The following is a 24,930-nucleotide window of genomic DNA, read 5'->3' on the forward strand; positions in this document are numbered from 1 at the left end:
ACCGGCAAGACGTGCCCCGGCCTCCTGCTGCCCACCCAGACGTGAGCAGCGGCGGCTGCCTGGCAGGACGGAGCTTGTTCGCTCTAGCTGCGGCTCCGCCGCCAGCCCCGCTGTGATTTTGCTCCTTGCCAAGGACTGATCTAATGCAAAAGTGGCTGCTGGGGGAAATATGTAAAAGTGTCATTTTTTTCATTCAATCTATACTAAAAATGTGTCCTTAAAGAAAAAAAAGAACTATGGGTATTGGATACTTTCTTTATAAGCAGCTGGGATTTTTCATCTCTGCCTGCACAGCAGCTTTACAGCGGCACAGGAATGCAAGTGATACAGCTCTCCTCGCAGACAAATGCATCAAATTAGAGCCACACGTCACTTCTGACATCACTGTTAAATGGTGTACAGGGTTTTAATTTGAATATGCTTTTGAAACAGTCTGTTAGAAGAAAGAGTGCTGTGGACACCATGACTTGAATGAGAATCAGTTCTCCTCAATTCATGCTCCCTGCATTGAAAATCCCAGACCCCTCTCATTGTCCACCCACCGTCGCTGGGTTAGGCATCTCCTGCAGTCACGCTGGGTACTGCACGGCATCTGGCTGGGCATCAGGTTAAGTTGAAAGTGAGAGGAAAAACAACATGATGGAGGATGGGAAAACACACAAAGGGGGAGGATGGCAAGGATGATGGTGTATCTCCTTCAATAGCAGCAGATTATAGTCCTGACTGGAACAGAGTATCTGGAGCAAAAAAGCAGCACCCTCCCCACTTCCACAGGAGCTTGTTTCACCCCTCTTCTCGCACTACCTCCTTTTGAAGCTCCAAAGTGAGAGGGAAATATTAGAGTAGGCATTACCTTATTTTTTCACGAATTCAGTGTAATTGTGGATGTGCCAATTATGATCTACTGCTAATTTTTTATGTGTTAATCACTATTCTGGGTTTACATACAAAGCTGTCTTGTTAGGATGAATGCAGGCTCCTCCCTTTCTGTGCTGTTTTTATCAACAGCGATCGTTACAGGTTTCCAGACTATCATGTGAAACCTTACATTTTCCTGTGCTGAGCTCACAATTATGGAAGACCTGCAGACCCCAATTATCACAGCAGGTCAAGGGACATGCTAGTGAATGAGAACAATACTTATGAGTAAACACTGCAGGATGTGATCCTCCCTTGCTGGGTCTCCTTTTACCCCTTAAGTGCCATGCATGTTTTTCTATGTTGAGGCACAAGAATACTGTAGATAATATTAAGTGTTCATTAGCCACGATTGAAACGTGATGGTGAAGAAGTGTCATAACAGGAGAAGCTTCTGAAGATGCAAGAGAAGAGATGCTAAGAATGAAGTGTTGTTTTCCTAAAATTTGTCAGAATGTTTGACTGTGAGCTAGCAGATAACATTTTCATGAAGGATTTCAGCAAATTTGTCATAACTTTTCCCTAGTTTCAATTGACCTCTGCATGTGGTTTCTGACTCACACTGTGACTTAATTTCTCATTCTGTACTGTGCTTGCTGTCATAATATGTAAGCATTCAGACATCTTCAATCACTTTAAAGCAGAAATTCTTACCCTCAAATGCAGACAATGAGTAACACACAGCCAGCTATGCTTGTTAGGCTCAGAAGGTTTTTTTAATTATATATGTGCCTACTGGTATTTAGTGCAATCCCATTTTAGCATTTAAGCAAATGATCAGCTTAAGTGAGTTAAGACAGATCTTAAGCATACATTCAGTATTAAGAGAGAACTTAAATGCACTGTTGAATGGGGACATGAATCAGCTTCTGATTTACTGACAAAATTGTTATTTAAAGAAAATTTCAATCCTTCCTAGGATCTTGTTAGATGAGTTGGAGATAATAGCCTTTTCCTACAGGTCCCAAAAACAACACAAAATCTGTCTTCACAACGTAAGCAAAAGCTTAATGCAGCAAGCTGATACAAACTATTTTGCTTTTTTAGATTATTCTCAGCCTTTCCCTCTTCCTGTATTAAAGAATTAATGAGATGCTTCACAATGTTAATTTTCAGGAGACTTTTTAGTTGTGAACTGGGACAATTTTTATTTCTGTGATGACTGATTTATCCAGATTTTTACTGGTGCCCCAAAATGCCAGATATGAGTTGGAAAGATGGAAAGTCTTGACCTGATCTGTGTCACAGAGATAATCCTCAACACAGTATTTATAGCTTTCCTAATGTTCTCAAGGCTATCTCCTGCAATGTCTCCAGATGCTTGGCATTGACACCTAAAATAAACTTTTAAAAGAACAAGAAAAAAAAAAAAAAAAAAAAAAACAAAAACCACCCAAAAGGCATCAGTTCAGAGGTCAGTGCCAGTAAGCTGTGCTGGGAGGCGATGAACTGTTACCCTGTCGGCTCAGCCTGGCTGTAAGGCAGCTGATAGTCCTACCAGTGCTTTTCTAGAAGCAGGATGGTCCTGACTGGGTTCCTAACGCATGAGAAGATGTGGAGAGAGGTCTGGAGGGTGCATTAGCTCTGGTGGAACTCCATGCAAGGGTTTGGCCCTGGACGCTTGCCCAGGCATAAAAGTGCCTCCTTGATGTAAAGAATTTCTCCCTGACTTGGCCGAGTGGACCAAAGCCATTCCAGGAGCCCAGTGACATTTACAAAGAGCATGAGTAAAAGCCGGCTTGAAACAGGTTTTGAAATAAGAACAGATTCATGCATAAATGCAGTGTGGTATTGGTTATAAGTGGAAGTAGTGGAAACAGGGTGATAGCAAAGAGTTTATTTTTAACTGTTATTTAGACTTTCTAAAGTGTAGTACACTATAAAAACCAAGAGCTGGTAAAAATTCAGGTAAGGGTAAAATATTAGAATATTCAGTATTCTCCAAGGGTAGATAAAATACTACTGAGAAATAGTGTGATAAGAAAAAAAAACCTCACTCTATATAAAAATGTTGGTTTAGCGAAATTAAGCAGTTACTGGTTATTAATATGTTTTCCTTTCACTGGTTTATTTAATATTTTTTTTTTAAGCTTTCAGAATTTGCTATGGGGTGCTCTCAATTTGAGTGGCAATAGTGAAAGACTTATGCTCTGTAGCATGCTGGCTGTTCTGCCAGCAAAGTAAACAGCACTTCAGATAAGATTCGGGCTTGCAGCTTTGCTTAATGAGAACATAGTCTTTCAGGGCATGAATTTGCTCATATAATCAAACAGGCCATGAATATCCCTATTTGTTATAAAAATTAATATGAAAAAATACACTCTATTTATGTAGCTATGTAGGCAAGTTATATTATGTCTGTGTCTCTGTCTGTGTAACTTCATTATAACATTACTCAGTAGTTCAGAGAAGAAATGACAGTGAAGCTCTGTGGCATCACATGGATGCTTCAGATGGAGAAGAAAATTCAACAGTCCTGATATGAGGAGGACTCATGTACTATACCCCCACGTGTCTCCACCAGCAATGCCCTCCACAGTGAGCTCTGGCTGATGTGCAAGCACAGAATGCTTTGCTCTAAGGTTAAAATCAGTAAGGAATAGAACATCAGAATTGTACTGCGTGGTATCTGATGATAAAATTAAATTGGATGCTTGTAAGAAGAATAACAGCTATGCCATATTGCTGCGTGGATGCTGCTATCTACATGTGTGTTCATTTTTCTTAATGCTAAAATAGTGCTGCAAACATGCAGTGAAAAGGAAAATAACGTCAGATTTATAATCTGTTCAAGAATGCTGCTCCTTTTACTGCAACCCTGGTGCAAAGCAAGAGCTTCCTCACCATGTTTCTGCACTAAAGCAGGAATGATATTAAATGACACTATGTCTTTTTATACATTTCACAGAGGAAACCAAGTAAAGCAGAAGGAAAGAGTCATGACATCCAGCAGCTGCGCTGCTATGCAGATAGGGAAGCCACTGACCAGTCTCAACCTACCTTAGAGGCATTTGGTAACTCTGAGATCTGTCATTCTACCCATGCCACATAAAGAACACTAGTATAATACACCTTGTGCGTTATTTTACAATAGCTATTTGTGTACTTGTAGTTGCATAGTGCAAGAAGGCAGTGTGCTCTCCTTTCTTTCTAGGCTTATCGATAAATTTGCACTTTTTCTAATTTTTTTTAATTCAAATTGAGTTTTCTTTCCTAATATAAAACATTCAACCAAAAAACCATTCTTTAAAAACTCTAGTGATGGAAAATGTAAACCAAGCTTTAAAATTTGCTAATTGTAAACCCTTTTGTCTTGGAGTACTACATAGCAGATCGATTCCAAGTAATTATTATGTGAAAAATGCAAGACCTTTTTGGTTCATACATATATCGAAGAGATGCAAAGCCAATATAAAAAGAATTTTAATTGGTTTGAGATAGTAGCAGGAAATGATTTTCCTTCATTTATAGAATCAAAAAAAATTAAGGTATCTCAGCTATTAAATTTAGGAAAGGAGTGCATATTTCAGTACTGCAGTTACTCATGTGTGAAATACAGAAAAATGTTAATTGAGGTAGGCTTGTAAAGTGAAATTAGTTGCAAGTGGACTGTAGATGAGCAAAGGGATTCATAGGATGTTGCACCTCAGCCATACTTTGAGGTTAATTCATTAAAGATAATTGGAATGTTAAATAGTTTCCTATAAGGAATCGCTGCTTAAGTGGCCTAACACTTTTAGTCTGATTGAATCAAATGCTAATCAGTAATATTCAGATTTTTGTTACGCTTATTTATGTACTGGCCACCCTGATTACTTCCTTGACTGCTGGCAATGTTTTCTGTCAAGGGTGACAGCCCTTCAATCACCTGAAAATAAGAGCTTGGATGAGGGGAACTTCAGCAAGAGGAACTGCCTGTTCCTGTCCCTGTATCAATAAAGTCTGTGTTAAAAATAGGAGCAGTTGAACATCCTTTCAGTGTTTCATAGCTGATTAAATCCTCAGCAATAATTCTAGAGGAAACACATTGGTGTGGTTCTTTGTGCGACTTGACAAAAACAGATGTACCACTGCACCCAAAATTCAAACAAATGAGCTCTTGGCACAGGCATAACATCAGTGGGGTTGCAACCCAAACTGTGGTCTGGGTGCCTGAATGTGGCCTGCTGGACTCCAGTCAGCAAGAGAGATTCCTGGTCCTTGGGAGCAGGGAGAGGAGGTCTGGTCTTCCTGGCTCTGCCCCACCTCCCACTGGGTAGAAGCCATTCAGTGTGGTGGGACACAATATCCATGCCCTCATGCAGGAGAAAGACAAATGAACATGGGATATGTTCTCCATCATAAAAGCACAATACCAAAGCAAGTTGGACAGAAGCGAGAAGAAATTTTGGTTTACATCAGAAAGCCAAATACCAATCTATAGCCTTTTACAGTTGTCTTTTGCTTTCCTTGATTTATTACTGTGACATGTGTCCTCTGCATCTATTTACTCTTACTTGGGGTCTCAGGTTTGCATATTTCATTTGCCCAGATGGCCTGCATCACTTTGTGAAGGATGATCTTTCTGTGCTGAAAAGGTGTGTGTGCCAGGTCCCATGCATGTTATCACTTATTTATTGCCTCCCTGGCGGCATGCTGTCGCCAACAGGCATATAATTAGACTAGCTCAGGCTGGAGACCCTTGGAAAGTGTGAGTACTTTCATAATTGGCCAGTAAGCACGTAGGTTTGTGCTTGAATCCTCTACAATTTCTGTTATCGTAAGCTCAAGTTTCTTCAGTGATATTTCTCTTCTATTCTTATAAAAAGAGGAAATTCTTGCGTTTTGGATCTGTTCTCATTTGTGTTGACTGACTTGATGACTTGTTATTAGAAACAGCCGGCTCTTGCTTTTAGAGAACTTTCCAGTCATTTAAATAGAACAGCAGTCTCTTTCTTCTTGTACTCCCATCCTGCACAAAGGAAAAAGCAAAAGGAAAAATTGAAAAGTAAGACTAGGAGAGAAATGTTATCAGAAACAGTTAAGCCAACAGCACAATCTGCAAGTTCTGCGCATACTGTTATGATATCTGAAACATAATTATCAAGCTTAAGTTAATTAGACTAATGCTTAGAAAATCTGGCATGGCAGATTGTGGTAAGTAATTATATATACCGATTAAAAGATGTAATACACAGTGAGCAAAACCAAAAAGAAAACTCCATTTGATACAGCCAGTGAACACAGACAATTAAGAAGTCAAGTAGATGAGCACTGACAAAAATACTGAACTTTGTGGAAGATGATGGGCAAGATGCCAGTTTTCCAGTGGAACAGATTTTGCATAGTATCAGTCAAACTTTTGTTTTGTGAAAATCCATGCTACTGTTTCCTAACTGAAATATATGAAGGGCCACTTGCTTTTTTCATTAGGATTAGCTGACATGAATACAAGGGTATGTGCAAACAAGAACATGACATTAGAGTACTAGTTTACATTATATATAGAAGTCATGTAAATGGCTTCTTAAAAGCAATTCACAAGATGTCATGTGAGAAATAAAGCTGTGAAGACAGTGTCTTCTGCAATTAAATGTAACGTAATGATGCTTATGGGTCAGAATGAATGAGGAGAGCTTGTGTGCCTCTGTAGACCTCAGTACACCTAGGTACATGCATACAGAAAACCCTGGAAATGCAAAATGAAAATGTGATTTATTATTTTTATTATTAATAATTTTGTTTAAAGGCTAGTTAAAAAAAAAAAAAAAAGACAGACATAAAGAAAGGAGAGAAAAATGCAGCAATAGACCTTCTGTGGAAGAAGTTCTGCTTGCAAGGTACCCTGCTTTGACTTTGAATTGTGTCTACATGAATAATATTATTTTGCAAATCCTCCCCAAAGTGTGTGACTGTACAGCTTATGCCCCAGTCAGCTCTCTCCTGAAGAATGAATGGGGAACCTGCAAATTCCTAGTCTGGCAAATTGGGATGAAGCAAGCCCATGCTAGATTCATTCTCATGGCATTTAATCCACAAGTATTTGACTGAGCTTCTGGGGTAATGTACAGCCTCTTCTCAGCTGAGCCATGTGTTTTATTCATATCTGCTGGAAATTGCTTTCATTTCTGTTGATCTCATTGTTTCCTAAGGCATGAACAAGCTGATTGAACTGAAAGCAAACAAAATTACTTTTTGTCTCTGAAAATTAGGAATATTTGGGTTGCTTTTCCTGTCGCCATACCCTTCCTACCCTCCAACCCCCATGCTCATGTGGTCGCCCCATCCATGCAGTGTGGGATTTTCTGTATCTCTGAAGCCTGTCCTTTGAATTGTAGTAAGACAAGGTGGTGATCTGCTGCCAGGGTATCATCACAGGAACAGAACTTGCAAAAATATTGCAAACAAAAAAGTTCCTGTGACTCTTCCTGATGAATATTTCTAAAATGTCTGTGCTCAAATGTTCGAATGTTAATTCTGTCCAAAAGCAATGATACTGAAGTCTACATATTGAATAATAATTGTTATGCAAATGCTATCAATTCATGATTCCTATATAGAAACTTCAGGATGTCTGGGAGGTTATAGCACGGGTAATGGCAACTGTTTTTTTCCCAGGCAGTTTAATAAGATTTTTCAAAGTATTTTCATCAAAAACACCTTCCTACTAGTAGAAGCTATCAGCCTTAATTAACTGCAACATGTATCCAGCTAAAATTAATTCACCCCAAATTCACAGTCCCTTCACTGAAATTAATTGCAGAATATTATATTCCCAGCCTATTATACTGTCCCTGTTCTTCAGCGTGGGCTTTATGTGGGTACAACTGTGGTCTTATTCCCCAGAAAAAGAATTTGAACAGAAGGCCAACATTGCAGCTTGGAAGAGGAGCAAATAGATTCCTCCTCCTCCAAGTGAAGTCAGCCTGTGCCCCTCCGCCCACTGAAAAAGCCCCTGTTATCCCAGTCTGAGTTTCACCAAGTAAATAAGAGCTCCTGTATTGGGCCCCTTGCCTGTGACATTTTGTTCCCATTTGATTTAGTGTATGAGTTAAGAAGTTTATCTGATGCATGAAGGAGCCTGCTTGAACAATACCAAACTGTTCCTCATTTTCCCTGCTCTTCCCTTGTCTGGGTCTTTCCACTGCTGCTGGGAAGGCAACGCAGGGACTTCTTGCAAAGCTTACTCCTTCTGCACCCATCCATCCCAAATAGAATCTTGGACCATATTCTGCTATGGGTAACATATCTTTGTAAAGGTTGTACAACAGGAAAAAAAGAAATTGGGTAAAAATCCCGTGTTGATGTTTCTTAAGAGAATATCTGCATAAGATTTTTGGCTATATTAACTGAAGTGGGAAAACCGGAAGAGGTGACTGACCATCTGAAATCTCCAGTTCTGTTCCCCTATCTGTGTCTGGTGCCATCCACTTCCATCATAACATCCAGAATTGCAAGCCTCCACTGGTTTTATAAATATTGTAGACATTGAAGATATTTTTTCCCACTTTACTGCTACTTTAAAAGATGAATTTGCAGACTCTGGGGCATTTGCCCTTGACAAAACTTGTCTGGTTCTTATGTCACTAGGTCAGTGGAATATCAATAGATTCTTAATGCAGTCGGTCTTTTAGAGTTTCTTTCATTTTTCAGAGCAAGAGTAAATGTCATTCATATTGGCAGGCTATAATGGGAACATTGAGATACTAATTTATAAAAATATACACAGCTTCTTTTAAGTAGTTTGGGTCTCCCTCTTGTGTGTCTTTGGTGTGTCTATACAAATTACAAGGTTAGATATCCCTTAAGATCATAGAAAAGGTCATTTTTTTTGTCTTTTCTACCCCATGCCTCGGTGAAGTATTCATGGTATGGCTCAGGTATTGGGATTGGGTTTAATGTTTCATGGCATCACCATCTGTTTTGTTGTTGCACTTGTTGTTGTTTTTTCCCTTGGTGGGGGGTAAGGGAGCATGGAGGCAGCAGTGAGGGATGCTGGCATATGGGTCCAGACCTGATACAGAAGATGAGCACCGAATATGCAGAAACAGGGTAGTTCCTCTGATCGAAGCTATCTTTTTTTTTTTTTTTTTTTTTTTTAAACATTAAAAGGCTTTCTGGTGAAAATTTGCCATTATGCATGTAGATCATCAGTGGCGGATAGTCTCTGTGTCTCCTCAAAGGCTATGAAGCCACATTAAAGTAGGCTTTTATATTATATGTAAAGTTCATTCATATAACTTAGCACAGTCATTGAAATAAAGCTCCTCACTGAGACAAATGGCATTAACAGGTTCCAAGGACGTATTCAATAGTTTTCCAGAGTATTGCGGTGGCTCAGTGGCAAAGGGCAGCATAGAGAAAGGCTAATCATGCAAGGGAAGGCAGAGCACCAAGAAGGCTTTGCTGCAGGTGCCCGAGTCCCTTGGCCAGCTGGTGGTGGCACCTGCTCCTCGGCCACTGGACCTGGGGACAGCCACAGTGACACAGAGACCTGGGGGGACAGAGTGGGTTTCTCTACAACAGGTTTCATATAGATGAGTTTTAAGCTCTCTTGTGACTTTATTTTTACTATAATGAGGCTGTTTAGCCCATAATGTTTCGCCAAGATTTTTCAAATCCTTTTTGATCATCTTGCTCTTTTTCAGCATTTCCCTCTTACTGCTGTTGATTTAAATGTCATGACATTTTAAACATGACTTATTATAACAAAACAGTATATAAAACAATATGCTGCATAATAAATGCAGCCGTATTTTTTGGAGTGAATGTTAAATGAGAGCAATTTATTCCTCAACCTATTTTAGTACCTACCTACTAGAGGGTATTGGCTGCTTAAATCCCGGGGAGGCAATCTCAGAGGTGAGGTAGCCTGGCGTGTGCAAGGCTGAAAGCTAAAGAAGTATTTGAGGGATGCCTGGGGGAAAAGCCTGTCCTGAGGATGTAGCTTCATCCAGGAGCGCTGTGATCCTAAGCATCGCAGGGAAAGCAGACAGGGCTATCCTAGGAAGATCTGTTGGCTGGTGAGGTGTCCCCTGAGAAGCACACGCAAAAGCAGCTTTGAAACCCCAGTGGTTTGCCTCAAGCTTGCAGTATGTGTCATTTTAGACAACTGAAGTCTCCTTAAAATCCTCCTACAGTCAGCAGAGAGAGTGACTCAGAGTATGAGTTCCTCCAGGACACATTGACTGAATGTTTTCTTCTTAATTTTAGAAAGTGTTGGGAGGGGGTGGGCATTTGTTTAATATGAATAGGCTAATTCCCCAGAGAAGAAATCTGCTCTCTGCTGTGACCGTTGTGGGCTTTCCCTGCATCTCCGAGAGATGTGGTGAGCAGGGTGGGTGAAGCTCCCCCCGGGAGATGGGGCCATGCTCTGCATGTCCCTCTGCACGCTGAGTCGGCTCTGTGCCTGCGCTGTAGGACTTGCAGCTGATAGCCTTTGTGCTGGCAGAAAAATACAAAGAAAACAAATAAACCAAATCAACCTCCCTAACACATGTGTCTTCCTTGGCATGTCATGAATCTTACTGAGTGTGCTCAGGGTATGGCAAATATTTGTCTAAAGTTAAGAAGATTAGCAGGGGAAGTTCTGACTTTGAAACTCCCTGCGCTGGGAGCCAGAATACATCAGCCTGATACAGATGCCTCGAGGTTATCTCTGCTCTTGGAGTGGGACATACACATCGCTCTGCAGCTCTGACCTTTTGGGAAAAGGCTTTCAGTCAAGTAATACATGCACCTGCATGAAATTTTTGAATCACTGACTCTATCCTTGATTAAAGTGCTTTTCCTTGATTAAAAATAGCCTTTTTCCAAATGAGTAATGTTGCATGGCAGGCTATGCACAACAGGGTAGCATTTCCTCCAACATTATCACATTGATGACATTGCCATTTCTTACCTGGCTCTCCATACAACACATTTCTCTTGTGTAGGCAACCCTCTCTAGCCAATGTCATTAGGAAGCTCCCCACAATCATCTACCTTTTCTTCCCAGGTGAGGAGTACTGCAGAGGTCTTTCTAACATTATCTGATAACTAGGAGGATAATGGGCACAGTGAAAATATATTCAAACATCTCTATAGGTTCTGTCCTGGATTCATATCAGGTTGTGAATAGCAGTTCTCCAAGTCTTTGGCAGGACTTTCTTACCCCAGTGAATATTCCTTCAAGTATCTCCTTTGTAATATGTTGACTTTCCAAGGATTTTTATCTTAGTTGGAGCCAAACTGGAAATCTGTCAAGATTTGAGCTCTTCAAAGTGCAATCTACATATTTTGCCGAATGGTAAATGTGTTTTCTATACAACCGTCATTCTGCTTGTGGGCTTGCTTGTGTCTCATACTTTCAAAAGAAAATTTCTTAGGATTCCTTTTATATTTATTCTTTTTTGTATGCAGAATTGTTAGAAACTAGTGTTTGCAGAGTTTATTTTAGCAAAGCACTTAAACACATATGCTTAAGGGTTTTACTTAACCTTTACGTGTTTCCACAAAATTCTCTTTGAGTGCTTTGCTAAAAAGGGTGCAGTTACTCATATGTCCACGTGAAGTGTGAGGTTCAAGTCTTTCCCCAAAGCACAACAATAAAACTGAAAAAATATTTGCAGCCACTATGACAAAGAGTCGATAGGAGAGGAAAAAAACACCACTCTTTAAAACGCAGCTTTGAAAAACTGAGGTTTCCAATGGGATATATGCTTTGCAGCAATAATATCAGCAGCTGTGAGGTAGCAGCGTATTTCATGCAGAAGTGGTGAAACAATTGGAGGAGGATTTTCCAGTAGATAGTTAAAAAATTGTGTCTCATATAGAATGCAGGCAACTTGAGCTTCTTCTCCATCTCCTTAAATAACTCAGATTTAACGCAGGGAGTAAAAACCACCCCAAAATCAGAGATTTGTGATTTATGCAAATGCAGATATTGGTATGATATAGAATCTTAAGCAAAGTCAGCAGATGAGAAAATTATAGGATGTGGGTTTTTTCCTGCAGTGTTCACTGTAAATTAGAGCAATTAAATTACAGCAGTCTTGCAGCAGTAATTAAATATGGAGATGAGCCCAGAGATGCAGAAAGCATTGAACTGCCTGAGCTGCAGAGTAGAAGCAATGGTAAAAGGGGCTTGGAAACTCATCCTGATCCTGTATCAGCAAGCCAGGCCTCTTGCACTGTATTAAAGCAATATCTTGTCGGTGGTCAAATGGGAGCATGCAATGCTTTTTCTCTGCCTGTATTTTTGCCTTTCCTGGGGCCCTGCCCGGAGCAGTTGCAGGGGGGAATATCCAGCTGGGCCATGCCCACAGCTGGGAGCTTCTGCGGTGATTACCCCCAGGTAGGTAGGATTTAGAGCCATGTGATTGCAGCATCCCTGAGAAGCTGCGATTGCAGCATCCCTGAGAAGCTGCTTTGTGAAACTTCTGTGTTTCATTAATTATTCTTTCAATTTATGTTGCTAGTCAAGTTGAGGCTCAAACCACAACTGTAGGCAAATGAGGTGGAGACAGAAGGCATGGGCTGGCAGAGGAGGCTGCCCACCAAAAAGCCCACACTTCCTTCAGCAAGACAGCAGAGGGAGAAGAAAGGCTAAAGCATAGCAGGAGGGTACAGATAATAGAAGTAAATATCACAATTGTATTATGGGAAGGGGTGGAAATGAAGTTTTACGATGAGGATATAAGCTAAATATAAAGAGAAGTGAGAGGAAAGAAAGCACAGGAGAACAAGACCAGGGACAAGAAGGCAAAGGAGGCAATTCAGGAGTTAGATTGATGTAAAAGCAGTAACAAGAGGAGGCTCAGATGACTGGAAGTTGCCACCAGGACGCCCTTAGTATCACCAAAAGGCTGAGGAGCTATAGCCAGCTCAGTTGTCACGTTTTCCTCCCATGTGGTGGCATGCTCTGGATGAAGCCCCACCACAGCTGCTCGCTGCAGCGCAAGAGCAGGGGGCGAGGATGTGCTGGGGGTGTGTGTTCATCACAAGATTCTGGATCCATGAGGGAGTTGGAGGAAAAACTACATGTAGCAGCCCTGGGATTCTTTTTGTCTCCCATCTCTGGAAAAGAGTTGCCACTGGAGACAGGGGATAAGACATCCAGCCTCCTCATGGCTCACATGTTGATCTGATGAATATCTGAAATGTCACTCTGCAGATTTCACCCAAGTGTGGGAAATGTGTGGAAATGATGCCTGGGTATCCCAAGGTGCATTGGTAATAATGCATACCAGCAGCTGGGTAATGCCTAATATCTGATCCAAACTGCTGGCAAAAATTTGTTCTTGTTCTGTTTTTTTTGTTGCTGTTGGCTGCTGGGTTTGATAATACTATATTTTACAATTGCTGAAGCAGTTGAGCTCTGTTGTGTTGCTGCAGTTTGGCATAGCTATTCTCCATCACTGTAATTTTTCTTTTAGTTAAATGCATTGGAGGTTATAAACTCTTAACTATCAAGCAGTAAATACTCATGGGCAGTGAGAATAGCGCTAACTACCACAAAAGCTTCTTTACCAACACTTTTGGCTAGTGCCCTATATTGACACGGGTTGTTTTTCTACTGGTATTATGGCATAAATAGAACAAACCATAATATAGATGTTACTTCAAATACCAGTCAGTCATAGACCCAGGTCCCCTGTAGTCTGCTGCATTGAGCTGGGCTTCTCCACAAAGGGCAAGAAGCAGAGGTTCCCCAATGTGAATGTGTTATAAAACAATATTGTGTTTCCCTTAAGAATTGCAGTGATAAAAACATAGACCATTCTGCAGCACTAACAACTTTAATAAAATAACATAAAGCACAGCTGTCAGGTCTGCCAGCATCTCACACTGGGAGACAGGAGTGAGAAAATGAACACTTTTCACAAGCAGAAATATTCAAAGAGCTCCACTGTTTACAAGTAATCAAGACTGACAGTCATAGATTATTGGTGGAAGAGCATTTTCTGCTTGAGGTGAAAGAAGAGGATAATTTATCAGGAAGCCCAAGAAGTCAGACATCAGTAATGATCTGCTTGAAGAAGGGCATATCTTAGAAATAGCGTGTTTATTTATACTGCAAGGCAAGAAGATGTACTAAGTTATAAACAAGAGTTTTAGTGCTTGAAGAATGTTGAGCAGATACAGTGTGTAATTTGCTGGGCAGCTGCGATTAGAGAATTGACTAATGTGTGTCTCGGTGCTTGTTCAGCATATTAAAAGAAAAAGTTAGCATAATAGAGATTGTCTAAAAGAAATACTGGTGCTCTCTCTTCCTATCCTTTCGAAGTTATGCGAGCTATGCCAGTTTGGTTGCTTACCTTATTTTTAATGGTTGTGCTTCTGAGACTCCTGTAATACAGCAATGGGTTTGGCTTCAGAGAATGTGGGGCTTTCTGAGTTTTGCAGTAGAACATCTTGTCTCTCTGGTGTGGTGTTTTTGCATCACCCCTCTTCTGTGAAAACAGGCAACGTACCAGCAGTTTTAAATTGGTAACTAGCTTGGAGTTGTACAGAAAAGGTTTTACGGACTGTGTGTGCCTTGGCATGCCCTGTGGCCTGAAGCAATGCAACGCTGTGTGTAGGCAGACCCCCACCTCCCAGCCCTTGTGCCATGTCCTGCAGGAGGAGTTGCTGTCCAGATACCAAGAAATGCTGCTTCCTTCCTGGCATGCAGCCTGGAAGGGAAGGATTGGCTTAGAGTTAGAAGATTGAGCTCATGTCAGTATAAACCACCATGCGGATCCATCCCTTGTAGTTTGGTATTTGTTGTCTCCGCTCCTGCCAGGCTCGCCTGAAGCTTATAGCTTTTTTTTATTTTATTTTATTTTAATTGTTATAGCTTCCTAATTATTCTTTCTTTCACTTATTGCAGAGATTGTAAATTTTAGTCTGTGTTTGGCCAGCTTTGGCCAACATTACCACAACATTGCTGAGGACAGGCTGTGCTTCCCCGCACTTCTGCTCCACATCTGAGGGATCTGGGTTTCAGGGAAGACAAGAAGTCTCCAGCTATCCACCAAAGAGTGCTTGTCAGGAGAGCCTGGCGTGCCAGCAGAGCTCAGCCACAGCCCCTGGCAGTAGCCCCATCACCCCATGGATGTCCCTGGAAGACCCTGAGCAAAATCTGTCCCCTTTGCTTCAGTGTTTTGCACAAAAGTGACTCTTGTAACCTCATCATGTGCTACCTCCATGTCACTTGAACTAGCGGTTACTTATCACAACTGGAAATGCATACGTTTGCTTGGGAAAGGATTCTGAAGGTGAGCAGTTTCTTCTAGAAGCGTTTATTGCAAGAAGGACAATGGTCGTTGTTTAGGAGTGTTTGGGTAACACAGAAGCCTTGTCCCAGGAACTGTAGAGAAGGTAGCCAAAGTGGTTTTGAGACACTGTGGATCAGTCAGTCCCCACCACTGTTCAGATTGTCCAGGGAAACCCAGGCGAAACATCTTTCACAGAAAATAGTGTCAGGCAGATGATGTGGGGCTTTGGATAAAATTTCATTTGTTTTCTTTTCAGAGTGTGCAGAAGTAGAATTGTTCTACAGAAATTATCACAGACTTCAAGCTAGTCTGTGTTTGAATAGAAGAGTAAGGATGTCGGCTTAAGTTCTCGGGCTTTTTCTGTCCGACTGGGCAGAAAAGCAAGGGGAATCACTGGTTTTTACAGATGGATAGCTGGCAAAGAGAGGGGTTTTTTCCCCTTTGAGCAGAACTTTGGAGTGTTCTCCAGGTGTGAGAGAGCATTGCTTCCCCTGTAGAATCCAAACTTTCAATAGCATGTCAAATGTTTGCAAAATGCACGGCTGGGACTTGGGTGTGCATGTGAATAGAAGCACACTCCAAGGCACAGAAGTCCCTTAGAAACAAGTATCGACTGTTACATGTGTCTCCCACCTGAATTCTATTTGAATACAATTTAATATGGAAATATGTATGTTCTTCTTTCCTGAATGTTGTTTTACAACAGCCAGAATACTAGGGAGACTGGTTTAGGCTCTTAAAAAAAAAAAAAAAAAAATTAAATAAAGTAGTTTTGCTTACAGAGGTCTTCACGTGGAGATCTGAACCTGTTTGAAAAGTATGTTACATAAGAAAACATGAAATAGCCAGGTGAGACCAACTCCTCTATGATCACAGATCACCATTAGCAGCTGCTAAGAGAAGATCTGAAGATCTGAAGAGAAGAGAAGATCTGAAGAACTGGGCAGATGCACGGATGTGCCTCCATTGTGATTTCCAGACTCCATTAATTTGTGGCATGTAGAATCCCTGAGCTAGAGGTGGTATCAGCAGACCTTAATTTATTTGCCTTTCATCTATTGGTACTGTTAATCTTAAACCTGCATAATGTTCGGCATCCAGAACATCATCTAGTAAAAGGTTATCCGTAATTTAACTATTTGGCTTCAGAGTAGCCGGCTATACAGTTTGGCTTGTGTCAGAGCTGCAGGGTGGTGGGAGAAGGGTAGGTGGCCACTGGAGAAGTCTTCCAAATGTCCACAGTGGTGGTTAGATAATATCAGAGACTAAGTGGCATTGGAGTGCTAATTGCTTATTGCACTTCAGAAATTACTGACATGCTAAGAGGGTTGAATTCAGAATAGTTCTGGGATCCTGTTAGGGTAGACACAGCGCCTTCGTAGTGACATAATATCGTCTATAAGTCAGTTGAACCATGAATACATTGGCCGTGGCAGTGATTTAACACCGCAGACTGTTGTTCGCCATACCCAGTGTGCCCACAAACTGTGGATACGTGTTTTCAGTAAGGGGCGCGTGGCCGCGGCAGAGCGCGGTGAGGGGTGTTCGGGCGCTGTTGTGCCAGGCTGGGGCAGGCTGTTGGGACTGCGGGCTGTGCACCCGGAGCCAGGGCTGCTGGAGTTGGTTGGGTTTGAAGGCAAGTTTCACAGAGCATTGCTGCTCCCCATAGAGCAGCTTAAGGTTTTAACCTTAAGTCAAAGATTGATTATCTTGAAAGGTTAGCAGTTATGTAGCAAAAGAAACCCTCTCCTTTGCCAGCTTTGAGAAGTCACTATGGTCTGTGACTTCACACAGTTTTAATTTGGACAACAGCAGCCGTTTCAGGATATGCCTTCTAATTACTGTTCAGTTTCTTTGAACAGGAAAAACAAAAATAAAAACTACAAGTCAAATCCCCGCTTTACTGGTTTCCTCCTGGAGTCAGCTCTCACCTGGGTTGCACAGAAACAGGATAGCAGGGGAGGGCAGCAGCCAAATCACATCACCAAAAGCACTTCTTGCAGGTGAAACAAGGAGGCTGTGAGGAGCAGGGGCTGCCCTCCCTTGCCTGCTAGCTGTTGCCTGCTGTATCTCCTGCTGGTGTTAGGTCTAATGAGCAAGACATTGGTTTTTTAGAAAAAGAGCTCACACCTCAGACAGACAATTGATTTACCACCACTCGGCTTGTCCTGGTGCATCCTCTTGTGAAGTGTAAGTGCTCACAGGCCGTGGAAAGTACAGGATGATGTATGCTGTTTCTTATAACTCCCTCTCACTGCCAGCTCAGATGAGGTACCTATACACCACATAGGTGTGTACAGTGGGGGAGAGCAGGCACATGGACGCAAAGGACATGGGTTGACAGTGTATACGTTGTGCCAGTTCATGGCTTTCAAATCTTTCTCTAATTCTGTAGCATTATTACAAGATGGATTTATAACACACCTAGAGCTAACGTAACAATGAAGATTAGTTCTCTACTACGAGAACAGTAATACACTTTAATTTGCCTGCAGCTACTGTAAAGTATTGGCATGAAAGGAAATAGCTTTCTAATGCAGCTTCATCTGCTGAGCAGGAAGAAATCTGTGCTGCAGAATATAAACCTACATAGGACTATAGCTGGCAGCGAAATTCAGAGTAGGAGAAACACAGCACAAATAAAAGCATTTGAGTTGGATGTATGCTAACAATCCTAGTTTATTGCTAAACATGCCATATACAGTAATGCAGTTTGCTTGGCAGGTTCAATATTGCTTCATCTTTGGTTTTTCACTGCTTCACCTTCTCTACTAAAATTTGTACAGGAATAAAAGGTATAAATTCATTAGTTTCCAACTTTGTTTGTGACTTTAACAAAAAGTCGATACAACGTTCCTCAGCAGCAGTGATACTGTTAACACAATCTGTGCTGTGCTCTGTACCTAGAGACGCACTAGAAATCTCAATACTTAGGCTGTTAATGCAAATGTTTCTGCTCTAAATGTGGCCTTCCCTTGAGCGTCAGGGATTCTTTGAGTGGACATGTGTACAAATAGTCACTCAAGTGCTGTCACGTTTTATTTGCCATAAAATAGAATTCCCTTCTTCTGGAGAGCAGGAAAACAAGCAGCTTCTCCCTTCTTCTGGAGAGACAAAGGATGTGTATTTAAAATTGTCATGCTGGAAAAATATTACTTAATACTGCATGTGGGCTATAATTTATTTTGTGGGCATATTATGCAACCTAGATGCAAAAATTGTTTCGCATACTTTTGATCTTTTTCCCTAGTAAATCATCAATGAAATATAGTTTGCTTAAAATAACAGGGTTTGTTTCTAGACCAGGGATGTGCCTCGCTCTCAGCAAGGGCAAGGAAGGACTAATAACTTGCATGCAGGGAGGGAACGTATCTCTTCTGAAAACTCCTGATATAAACTGCTGGTGGGAAAGAGCTGCAACAGGGCCTTGTTATAACAATAGGACTTTGATGGGAAAGGTGGCCCCATGGGCAAGGGAAAAGCCAGAGAGAAAGTTTTACATGAATTTCTGGCATGGTAGCTTGTGCCTAGCTCACTCCACTGATGTCATGGGCACCTCAAAATATCTGAGTGCGTTGGTTATCCTATTAACTTACCTACCAGCTTTGCATCAAAGACTTGCAAGGTATCTGACCATCAATTCACAAAGGTGAACTCTGTCAACTGCCTACAGTTCACCCTGGTACCTTGCGTTGTCATAAATCCATCAGAGCCAGTTAACTACTGTCACCACTCTAAACTAGTAATCTTCATCTCTTCATCATCAGGGCCCTCCGTCCCACAGACATGTGGATAGTTAGATTGGTTACATACAGACATGCTCTGAATTTAGGAATAAAACTAGAAAAAAGATATCAACTAACTGTTCTTTTTTCTCTTCTTTCTTCCTCAAAAAAGTTGCAACGACATGACAAAGAGGATTCCCCTGACAAGTGGAGGACAGAAGAAGAAATGGCAGCTGAAGCAGCAATACTGAAGAAGTATTTTCAGGAAAATTAAAGGTAAAGTTTTACATATTGACTTATTCCTGCAACGTCCAAAACTCTGTTCAAGCCTCCACAGGCTTCTCGAGGTCAGAGGGGGAAGATGCAGAATAGAACAAAGCAAACCAGAGCTCTGCAGTTTGTATTGTTTCCAAAAGAACAGAACACTCCCACAGTGGCTGAAATAATGTTCTCCTTCTTGAACAAATCAGCATCATCCTAGAGCATTTAGTTTCCAGACAGCAAAAAATAACAAATCTGGAAATTAGAATCATCATCAGCTGCTTAAGAGGAATGTCTAAACTAACATATCCTCCCTCTGGTTTTAGAACAGAAAATAGCCTTGGTACCTCTATGAAGAGCTAAAAACTGGTGTGTCTGTGTACACCCAGACATGCATATGCACCTATACATACAAAATCCCAGAAGAATTCAGACTAGAGAGTGATTAAACAAATGCTAACTTCATCTGTCAAATCTTAAATCATCTGATCAGTTCAACTTTCAAAATTATGCCTGCTGGAAAGCTGCCTGTTCTGCTAAATTTTCCACTGGCCGTAGAAGCAAAAGAGGTTTGCAGGGAGAAACAGAAAAAAAGAAAACACTTGGCAGGCACTAACATTGGTGCTCTAGAAATTGAGAGTTTTTCATTTTGTACCTGGAGTCCCAGAAGCCAGATTCTTCCAGTAGAAGTGAACTGGCCCCCGGAGATCAATATGAGTTACGCTGGGACGTACACTGCAGCAATGATGCCAAAACCTCCCTCTCCCTGTTCCCCATATGTCGTCTGCCATCGTCCAGCACTCTCATTTCTCTGTCATTTGTGACTGTTTCATATTTTTTTCCTCTGACGAACTGAAATGCCATAAATATCCCTCCTCTCTGCCTGTGACTCACTGCTTGCAGCTCAGCTTGAGAAATCTTGAGCTAAACTACACAGTGTGCATGTGGCAGCTCTCATCTCCAGTGCCATTCTGGCATCTCCATTTGGGCTGGTTCATTGGACTCTCCAGGTTTTTTTTTTCTGCATGATGACCATGCTCTCATCTTCTCCAGTTAACTTAGCTGTGCCAACGCTTCTGTGGACTGGCACAGAGAAAGCTGTGTAACACACACTGTCCCATCTGTGAAGGAAGTTTGTCCTCAGCACCTGGGACCTAGGGTCCTCCAGGGCTTGGAGCAGCAGGGTTTGGACTACACAGGCAAGTTGCCACAGTGGCTGCTGGATTTGTATTTAGACACTTTTCACCTTCTTAGAAATATACTTTTCAAAAATTATTTACTCAGCCAGAAAGAGCATATTCTTAGGTAATGCATATGTAAGCATTCTTTTCTACTAACAGAGGCATTATGTAGTGCTTCATCAATGGCGCAGCAGCAAACGAACAGCACTTAGGATAAAATGGTACATCCCTATTCCAACGTGATGATGTTCCCCATTATCTATTTGGTGGGGTTTTTTTGGTCTGGTTAAAAATGAATTTGCAATGATTTTCTGCAGAGATTCTCAAAGGGCTTAGGATTAAATCCCCACATATCAATAAAATGTTCTTAGGCTCTTTTGATACTAAACACAAAACTGGATAGAGGGTTTAAATTCATTCCTGCAAGCAAATTCATGTGGCTGGACTTTTATTTCCATTTATTATGAAAATAAATCAGTGTATGTCTGCATGAATGACCTCTTGATACTGGTAAATTAAATCTTATTGGCATCATTATCATGAGAGTATTTTGCCTAGTACAGGCAGTCCTTCCAACCCTAGATTCCCAACACAAGGCACCACTGTCAATCTCTCCCCCCGACATTGTTTTGCTTCTGAGGTTTAAGGCTCTGAAACTAAGATAAAGGTGTATCTGAGCACCTTCTGAATTTCTCAACCTTTGTCTATGCTCTTAACCTTGCTTCTGAAGTAATGAAGATTGAAAACATTTGGCAAATTAACAAGGCTATATGCATCCTTCTTCAAAGCTATTTTTGTTTTTTACCTACAAAGGATTTATTTTGCCATTTATAAGTTTACCTGGATGCTATTTGACTTGAGTTCTTTCAGGCGGCACAGGGAAACTCAGAAAGAGCTGAATGTGGGTGTGCTGGAGCCAATAAATAGAAAATTTTAAGGCCTCATGCATTATTTTTCTACTTAAGTGTTTGGTTCCAAGAAGCCCAGCTCAGCTGGATTAGCCTGGACAGATTGAGCTGGGTTTCAGAGCTTTCCCAGTTACTCTTACATTTATCACAAGTCTTTCACCAACTGTCACAACTGCTGTATGTCTTGACCAGGTACAGTAGCGCCTTTTACCTGTATTTGTAGACTGTCTGTTCAAGAAGGATTTGCAGGTGACTTTTCTTTTTCCTAAGAAATACTAGAACAAGGCAGGAAGAAGCTCTTGATTCTCTCCCTACTAGGTTTGCTGGTGCTGATCCCTCTTGGCAGGTTGGGTTGCCACAGCTGAGTGCTTCTACACCAGTCTCCAGATGATCAGAAATAACCAGCCACTTGCTCAAAGAAATGAACCCCATTTAGCCTTGCTAAGTTTGCACGCTTGAGAAAATACTTGTCTTAAAATAATTTATTTGTGTGTGCAATTGCCTTGAGTGGATGAAACTGAAATCAGTGAGCGAATTTGTGGTTTGTACGTGTTTCTAGTCTTTCACTGCTTGTGCCCATATCACTGTATCCTATCTCATTAGAAGGACTTCTCACTTCTTGAACACCCCCAGCAAGTGCAGACTCTGTGGAGCTGCTCGCAGGACTGTGTCTGCGGGGCCAAAGTTCAGCAGAACTTTATGTGGCTCTGGAGGAGGACAAGAAAAGGAAAATAAACTTTCTGTGGATGGGGTATTTAATAAATAATTGCCCCAGTTAGTTGCTCTTTTGCTTAGTAACACCAAGATTTGACCTCTTCATGAGCCATTACTTGTTTAATATCAGCTGTCGTATGGTCAGCTGTGTTTAGTAACCGGTTGCTTTCTGAGGTGGATCTAGGGGGAAAGAGTTTTTACTCAAAGAGCAAGATTTGATGCAGCATCTTAATTTCCAAGCCTGTTTTCAGAGTCACTTTTTAAATTTTCTATCTGTCTGTAGCTGGATAAGTGGTTCGATAGTCTGTTTTGTGCATTTTAAGTTACATATGCTAGAAAAAAGGGTAAAGATTAAAAGAGTTACTAACCTTCAGATAGTATATGAAAAATGTTTCTCTTCAAAGGCAGTTTCACTCTGTGTTGTTGTTTCTGAAGAAAGAACCAGGCTGTACAAGTTTCAGTAGAAGTTTTCCTATTTTATGTATAACTGAAGTAATACTTTTATGCCATTAGAAAACCAGTCAGTCTTAAGTATGGTGTCAAAACATCCCTTTGCATAAAGGAGTTGACAGTGATATTCTGTTGCCTAGTGCTTGCTGAGTTACAAATATTCAATAGCTTTTAATTGCTTAACCATCTAAATATTTTGTGTCATTCAACATGCAAAATTCATTTTAAAATCTCTCCAAATAATGCAGGCTGTGTAGTCATGCAAGATTTCTGAAGTCAGTTCTCCCCTTTATCCCCAGCCTGGCAATATTTCTAGAGAATATAGTCTTTTCAACTTTGTCAGAGAATATAGATTATTTTTTTTTCCCCACTGTGAAAAAGAGACAATCTCATTCTTTGAGAGTGCTCCTTCTGTCTCACAGTTGCCTCTTCTGCACCAAGATCTCAGTATGTGTGGAAAGATGCTGTTCTATTGACTTCAGCAGGGAAATAACCACTGTTAGCAGCAGCTGACCAGTGGGAATTTAAACTGGTGTTTTGGCTTGCATCTGGTTTCGCACTGGCATCTCTAACAATCCATGCTGTATGCATGAAAGGGAGTACCAGAGCAATCCCATCGCTTGCCTTACATTTAAGCAAGTACAACAAGATGGCTTGCACCACCTTTCTTTGGTTGCTTTACTTTAAGAAAAGCCCTCCTATTATTTCTGGTACTTTAAACTGAATAGAACCATGAAATAATAACTATGTCTTGGAGTGGATCCACAGAGTGGAACTGGGACATATGCCATGCAGTGAGGACACAGTCTGCCCCAGAAGATGCTGTACCTGCAGCATGGACCCAGCACAGGTTGTCCCCTGGGTGGGTGCCACAGTGATAACACAGATGTGGTCAGAGGTATTTTCAGCAGTAGATGCTCCCCCGCTGTAGGCAGCCTGTTGGCAAGAGTCCCCACGAGTCACAGAAAATACAACATGCTGTGGACTCTGGTATGGGGAATGGGAGAAGAGGAAAAGGGGTACAGCAGGCAGGGACCCCTCAGTTTCAGAGCCTCATTTTACAGGCAGGGGAATTTTTGGAGTGCTTCCACTGGAGCCAGACTCAAGGTGGTGTCTGGTCCTGGGGATTTCTCAGAGCATTGCTGAGAGCTGTTCATGGCTGCACTTAGGGCTGTTTGTGTATAATCCCTAAGTAAATACACATCCTAATAATCAGCTATAGATTTCTCTTGCACTCCAGACTTAAGTGCTATTAATTATATCCCCCACTCAGAAGCCTCCAAGAACCATTAATTAGAAAGCAGGAGCTGACGGTTTCCGTGTCTGTATGAAAGTGTTATGACCTGAGAGTGAAATATAAGCTTGAAAAGAAACCTTTACAAAGGTCACCTTGGAAAACATCACAACAATCTGTGAGAGGAAGCGAATGCAGCACTCCAAGTGTGCTTTTCAGTGTGACATTATGCTTTAGTAGTTGGAAATAGCAAAGAGAAGATGGATCATATCATAGGTTCTATGCTTTTTTTCCCCATTTCTGCAGTAAATATATATAAAGTAATCTTTTTGTCATTTCAATGGAATGCAAGAGAAGTTTATATCAACACAAATCCAGCAGACAAACATAATCTGGCCCATGCTGGTGTTTTTAAGTGTAAAATCCAGACCCACCACCTCTGCAGCAGGGAGAAGGTTTATGCACAGGAATTAAGTTATCTCTTCAAGGGAAGATGTAAAAAGCCAAAAGAAGTGCAACGATTGTGTACAGCAGTAATACCCACTCTAGAAAGCTCAGGGCAAAAGGCTTCCCCAAATAAATGTGGTGTGCTAATGCACAGCAGCCTCAGCGTCGAGGCTGATTATTTTTCTGGTTGAAGCATGTCATTATTCTTATGAAAACAAAGCTGCGATGGAGTTAGCTATGATTACAAGCGAAATGTCTTTCTCTTGTGGGAGGCCAGCATAAACATAATGTCCCCCTCATATGTATTCCAGGGCTTTATTTTGAGGCTGAGAGTAGTACCGTGCTGAAAGCTATACACCTCATTTTCTGGACTCCCAGTTCCCTGTAGGTGGCCATTTAAATCACCTGTAAAGAGTACATGAATCCCATACAGCACTGCTCGGATCCTGCGAGTATAGCTACAGTAGAAAAGTCGTGGTCAGAGACACAGACAAGATTGTACCCTATAAAGGCAAAGCAGCAAGTGCATTACTGTTAGCAAAGGAAGCTGATAGAGGGCCAGATGTTCTCTTAACTTGCACATCCAGTGGTCTGGATACTTACCTGGGCTGTCTGTTAAATGCCAAGTATTTTCAGTCTGATCTGTTCTTGGTTCATCATTAAGCTTTATGTATGTTGCATTGTATGAAAGGAAAATGGGGAAAGCCAAGAATAACTGATAGACATCGTGTCCCAGGACCTGGGATAAAAGAGTCAAGGTACAGGATAATGCTGAGCTTCAAATAAGGATAATATCAACTGTGGTCAAGTACTTTTATACTCAAACCTGTGCTAAAATGGTGCTAATCTCTTGCCCCCAAAGCTGCAAAAGGA

The 24,930-nt window shown here is 41.3% G+C and overlaps 1 protein-coding gene across 3 annotated transcripts in view; it reads left to right on the top strand.

The window, feature by feature from the left end:
* The window catches only part of FHIT (fragile histidine triad diadenosine triphosphatase), a 614,495-nt gene that overhangs the window by 587,532 nt on the left and 2,033 nt on the right, over positions 1–24,930 (top strand). For all 3 annotated transcript variants that reach the window (XM_056336274.1, XM_056336273.1, XM_056336275.1), the window contains one exon: positions 19,035–19,138. In XM_056336274.1, coding sequence (XP_056192249.1) covers positions 19,035–19,136 — 102 coding nt within the window. In that variant the 3' untranslated portion in view covers positions 19,137–19,138. The remainder of the gene's footprint in view (positions 1–19,034; positions 19,139–24,930) is intronic.

The sequence above is a fragment of the Falco biarmicus genome, chromosome 4, assembly GCF_023638135.1.
Source record: "Falco biarmicus isolate bFalBia1 chromosome 4, bFalBia1.pri, whole genome shotgun sequence".
NCBI lineage: Eukaryota > Metazoa > Chordata > Aves > Falconiformes > Falconidae > Falco > Falco biarmicus.